At 43.6% G+C, this 6,000-nt stretch overlaps 1 protein-coding gene across 1 annotated transcript in view; it reads right to left on the bottom strand.

The window, feature by feature from the left end:
- Positions 1-1,849: 1,849 nt before the first annotated feature.
- Positions 1,850-6,000, bottom strand: part of LHFPL1 (LHFPL tetraspan subfamily member 1) — a 46,480-nt gene continuing 42,329 nt past the window's right edge. Inside the window, exon 3 of the mRNA XM_030575749.1 lies at positions 1,850-2,031. Coding sequence (XP_030431609.1) covers positions 1,850-2,031 — 182 coding nt within the window. The remainder of the gene's footprint in view (positions 2,032-6,000) is intronic.

The raw sequence follows: 6,000 nt of genomic DNA, 5'->3' as shown, positions 1-6,000 counted from the left end.
GTCTTTCTAATAATTTCAGTGGCCAGCATTGAAAGGTTTATAATGGTTAGTTTTCCCACTCCATAAGATATTGAATCTTTTCAATTTCCGCTGCAACATATGTCTTTTTTTAAAAGCTATATACAAATTTCTGTGTAAAACTAAACTGTAAAAAAATAGATTGCAGGTTCAGTTAAATACAAAGCTGCTGCTTATGCAAATTTGCAAAGAATGTACAAGGACCCTCAGGTTTTGTGAAGCTCATCTCACACTTGCCAGTTGTTTACATCCCTACATGTTCATGAATTCTGCATCAGTTGCAGAATTTATTTATTTATTTATTAACAGAACACAAGTTGAGTGGTGATATTCAACAGTCTGCAGACAGTCCTGTAGTCCATCAGAGGGCACTGCAGTAACCCCAGGAGATTCTGCCATGAAAGGCATTAGGACTTACTTCTTCGTCATAGTACATGGTTCTGGCAGAAATTAAAAGAATGCTCATTAGTAACCTCACTTTTCTTTCCAAAAGGATGCCAGTTATGTCACTTTGTGCATACACGAGATCAGATAGCTCTGGAAAGTCACATAGTCAATCAGAATAGCTACAAGACTAAATGATAATAAACTTCTATGATGCTGGGTGTAATATACAGCAATCGACGTGGGTTTCCCTCCTGTGGGTGAAAATGGTCATAAACCTTGATTTACAAGACATTGCAACAAGAATATAAATGCAAACACACAAGCTTTTTCTCCAGCTAGTTCTCCTGCAGGGTTAAAGGAATACACACGTTTATAAGCCCAGAGCATGCCCTTCACTGGGTTTTGCAGCATATGGTGCTGATGAAGTGCTCAGTGATCCTAAAATGACCATACTCTGGAGACAATCTTCAAATTTCTGAGGCCCTGCAATAGCCATGGAGAGGAACTCAGTCAGCTCAGAACTCCATATTACTACAGAACAATCTATATATACCACTCACAGCCAGCTTTATCGGAACTCCAACTAGGGATACACATGCTAGATGGACAAACTCTATATCTTTTCTAGGTTTGGGAAGGGAGAAGCTCCTATATTTAAGGTTGGATGCAAGGGCCACAGTTGCAGCACCTCTCCTTGCTTCAGCCTTGTCCCAGCCTGAGACATTTTAGATAAACACTGCACATGGGGCTCCTGTTTCTGTACCAGTACTGCACTGCTCCAGCAATTGTAAAGCAACCATAAGCTGGCATAACCAGCCAGCTGAGCGTAGCAAAGCAGCCTGACGCACACTCCTGAATGTGGCAGTGTGGTCAAGTAGATGGTGCAGTAGAGACACAGAAGACCTGGGTTCTATTTCCTGCTCTACCACTAACCTACTGTGCGGCCTTAGGCAATTCACTTCACCTCCCTGTCCCTCTGTTTCCCCATCTGTAAAATTAGGATAATGATACTGCCCTCATTGGTAAAACACTTTGAGATTTGCTGAGGAAAAATGCTAGATAAGAGTCAGGTGGCATTATTAATGGAGATATAGTTTACGTTCAGAGAATGCATGAATATTTTCCTTGGACCAAATTCATCCCCTTATTTCAAGGGAGTTACAGTGCAGAGGAAATTGGTCTCTTGTTCTTTGAGCCTGGTCTGCAAGGAGACTGTAATTGTTTCTATGATCATTGTAGCCCAAGTTGTGCTCTCAGTTACACCCGTGTAAATCTAGAGCAACCCCACCTGATTGGAGTTAGCCCAGATATCTAACAGTAGTTGGGGGCAGTCTTCAGTTCCCACTGTCGATAGAAAAGTGGGAGTTCATGTGTATCAGTCAGAGAAGTTTGGACCATGTGGCCACCACACCGCCTTCTTTTTTAGGAGAGTATCCAGGAAAGCTCATTGTTTAAGGCAGCACTCGAGCTCCACTCCATATGGATTTGCACTCTGCATGATGCTTTTCACTAACATTATGGGTTTGGGATGTTTTCCGGCGAAGCACGAGAGCCAGGTACAGATCAGCATGGCTGCAGCCGCTCCACCTCCCATGCAGTAATATGCCCAGCCAAGTCTGCAGGTTCCTGCAGAAGGAGAAAGAAGAGGGGAAATCAGGAGCCCAGTACATGTTGTAGTGCTGTGTCAGTCATGAAACAGCCCTGTATTATCTCTGCACCTCCCTGGCCTAGTGGGGAAAAGACGAGGGTGCAGCCTGGCGCATGGGGTACCTGGATAAACTTTTAATGAAATCATCTTTACATCCAAGGCCCTTTGTGATCTTTCAGACACTATGGAGCTGCTGACTCCTGCCATCCTTCACTTCCCATTCGTTAGATTTTCAAACAACTCCCTTTGTGCTTTCTCCCATGCTGCTTCTCAGACGTGAGCTTCCTGTACACACCCGCAAAGCCACAGCAGTGTTCCCCTCCAAATCTCACCTTAAAACACTCCTCAGCAAACAAAACAAAAACTCAGCAATGGTGTGGTCAGACCACTACCTACCATGCCAACTAATATCATTGTTTCCTTGTGCTCCCCGTTTCTCTGTTTGTAGCCGTCTCCTGTCTCTTGTCTTATATTAGAGTGTAAGCATCCGGGAGCCGGTACCCTCTTCCTGTAATTTGTTTGTCCATGATTGAGGTGCTTAGGTGCCTTCCAATACAAATAAATAATAATACATAATCTACCTGTTTATTGTCCTGCTTTCATCCTTTCCATGGTAAGACAAATCAGGGTTGATTTCAAGTATATAGAGCCTGATTTAAAATATATCTATCTCATAGAACTGGAAGGGACCTTGGAAGGTCATCGAGTCCAGTCTCCTGCCTTCACTAGCAAAACCAAGGTTGTTGGGTTTTTTTTTAGTCCCCACTATGTTAGTCCAGTTCTACACTTATTCCTAAAGTTAGTATTATTATTTATTTGTATTGAGTAGCATCTAGAGGCCACTGTGCTAGGAACTGTACACACATATAACAACGAAACAGTCCCTGCCCCAAAGAGTTTATAATCTAAGCAGAGAGCAGTAGATTTACACCAGAGTAAAGCTGGGGTAATTCCATGGTGAATCTGGTCCTATTTTTTTCAATGCATCTTTTCTTTTCTTTCTGTTTGTTTGTCTGGTTGATTGGTAAAAACTTTACTATTTTATACTTAAATCAAATCAGTGACAGAGCCGGCACCGCTTTTCCAATGGGAACCAGGGCGTCTGGTTGCCGTGAGCTGGTGAGACACTCAGGGCAAAAATCACACTGTGGCATCTGGTCACTTTGAGCGGGTGAGACAAGCTTGAGGCAAAAGTTAAACAGCAGCCAGGAGGAAAATCCAGGTCATTAACACAGTCAGTGGAGGCCTAGGGATTAGCTTCGCTTCTCAGATGCTCATGGCAAATTCTTATATCCTGCATTACGGACGGAACTCCCTCTGGGTTCTGCATGAGTGGATAGAGAGGAGCAGCCAAGTCAAGATCTACTACATCGGTCTGAGTTGAGAATTTTGCCCTGAAAGCAGAACAAGTTCTAAGAAGAGGAAATAAATCCTCCAGTTTTGGTGCTGGAAATCCAAGTTCCACTAAGCAGACAGTTCGCTATAAAGACATTTGATAAAGCTTCCACACCTGGTGTCACTGCTTTTGTGCAACACCAGAGCAGCCCTAACTGTAAACCCCCAGCAGAAATTTCATCTAACAGAAAATTAGAGCACCAGCGACTGTGAGGCAAAGTTAAGTTGCATAAAATGATGGTCAGGGAACTAATTTTTCTATTGAGGGAGTTATGGCCTAGCCATTAGAAAGCCTTCAATACAAGCATGTATATGACAAGATCAGCCTCAATGCAGAGGGATGGGGAATAGGTGAGTCCCTGAAGCTCTTTTTCCTATGATTGCTCACTGTAGGCCGATGTACACTAATGCAAAGGGACCTGGTGGTGGTCAAGACAATTGTATTCATCGGGCTAGCCCCAAATGTAGTTTATTACCAGATATGGTACAGGCCATGCTCGTTTATAACATATGTGATATAACATGTTATAACATTGCCTGTGATACTATAAACCTCCAGGTTCCTGCCTTAATTCCAAATTAGATAGTAATATTCATCTGTCCTTGAGTTCCCTTCACCGACCAATCAGTATCCATGAATCCTGAGGTTGGATAGACAATCAGAAAGCTGAGGGGAAGGGGGGAGTGGGAGACGAAACATGCTCCAGGAATGGAGAGAATTGATACCATAGTGGCACTGGTGGTTGTGTGCTTTACCCAGTAATACCTTGTCATAATTTCAGTAGTTACTAGGGCAGACAACTGAAAGCAACCGTAACTAACACGTGGCATATTAATTTACATTAGCACTCTACATTAGGTCTTTTGCATGCTGAGAGTAACTCATGTCCACACTGCAGTGCTGGCGCCAATGTCATATTAGCGGGAGGGAATGTAGTTCATGTTGAGGGAACATCTACAGCAGGTGACAATTACACTTTAGTAAGAAAGATTTTGCAATTTCTAGAGTCACCAAATTGCACAAATTGGCCTTGGTTGTACACGCTGGCTGAAGCTAAATCCTTTGAAATGATGCCGCGTTGCTCAGTGGGCAAGACTCACTCCAAGGAACCCTCTTTTCAGTCATGTGCACTGCAGTACAATAAACTCTGCCAAATTCAGGGCCATGAAAAACGCATCACGGACCGTGAAAGCTGGTCTCCCCTGCCTCGCCCTCTCCAGCCATGTAATCTGGTCTTTTGTGTGCTTTGACCCTATACTATACAGATTTCATGGGGGAGACCAGCATTTCTCAAATTGGAGTCCTGACCCAAAAGGGAGTTGCAGAAGGGTCACAAGGTTATTTTAGGATGGGCTGGTTACAATAATTGCCACCCTTACTTCTCCGCTGCCTTCAGAGCTGGACAGCCAGAGAGCAGCGGCTGTTGGCTGGGTGCCCAACTCTGATGGCAGCACAGAAGGAGTAGTAGCAGTACTGCAACCCCCACCACACACAATAACCTTGCAAAAAAAACCCCACACACTCTGTTTTGGGTGAGCACCCCTACAATTCCAACATGGTGAAATTTCACATTTAAATAGCTGAAATCATGAAATGTAAGATTTTTTTAATCCCATGACCATGATATTGACCAAAATGGATGGCGAATTGGTAGGGCCCTAACAATAAGGTTTGCCTGTGTCATGCAGTCTCATAGTCATGAAGCCCAGCCACATGGAGCACTTGGACAAGCCAGGGAGAAAGGAATCTCAGTAGTCAAACACACAATGCCCTAGTTTAAGACAGATCTGAGCTGGATTATTCACTCCCATCCAAAAAGCTGTTGTACTGGGTTGGGCAGATTGTTTTCCCCTTCAGGAAGCATGAAAGCATTGCAGCCGGCACAACAGAATTTGCAAAGATCCCTTAATAGGAAGGAGTGATCGTTGAACAGATCAGGCAGAAAATGAAGGACTCCACCACACAATTCACGTCCTGCACCACATTTCAAATCCTTCAAAGCGCGGGGGAGTTCAGAGCCGGAGTTTATGCCAATCTCTGATTTAAGGTAATCTGCTAAGGGACACCCTCCACCCGCCTGCTGCCTCTCTCCTGCTCAGTAGGCATCCAGTCAGTAAAGATGGCAAATGTCAGAATTAAAAGTAACATCTCTCCTAAACTGTTATCCCCTGCTTGTGAGCTAGGTATTATTTTTATTATTATTGTGTGACCAATTCAGGCCCTCTGCTGTCAGACATCCTGCACTGCCTACCCAAAAACAATTAAAAATCCACTACAAGGTATTATAATGCAAACACAGTGATCAAAAAGAGGCTTTAGCCAATGTACATCCCCATGGTTCAAGGGACAGATGTGCAGATCTTCATGGGATTCTATGGATAATTTGCACTGATGAAGGAAAGTGCTGCCTTCTCTGCTTGAAAACAGCAAGCATTCAATAGAGGTCATCCTTCTAGGCTGGATTGTTATTGGCAAAAGCAGATCTATAAATACCTTGCACATTTTTTACTGTCCTTAGAGCAAGCCTCTGAACAAGGCAAGTAATGTGTAG

This window comes from Gopherus evgoodei, chromosome 9 (assembly GCF_007399415.2).
Source record: "Gopherus evgoodei ecotype Sinaloan lineage chromosome 9, rGopEvg1_v1.p, whole genome shotgun sequence".
Classification (NCBI taxonomy): domain Eukaryota; kingdom Metazoa; phylum Chordata; order Testudines; family Testudinidae; genus Gopherus; species Gopherus evgoodei.
The sequence above is the reverse complement of the archived record's forward strand: the minus strand, read 5'-3'. Positions and strand labels throughout refer to the sequence as shown.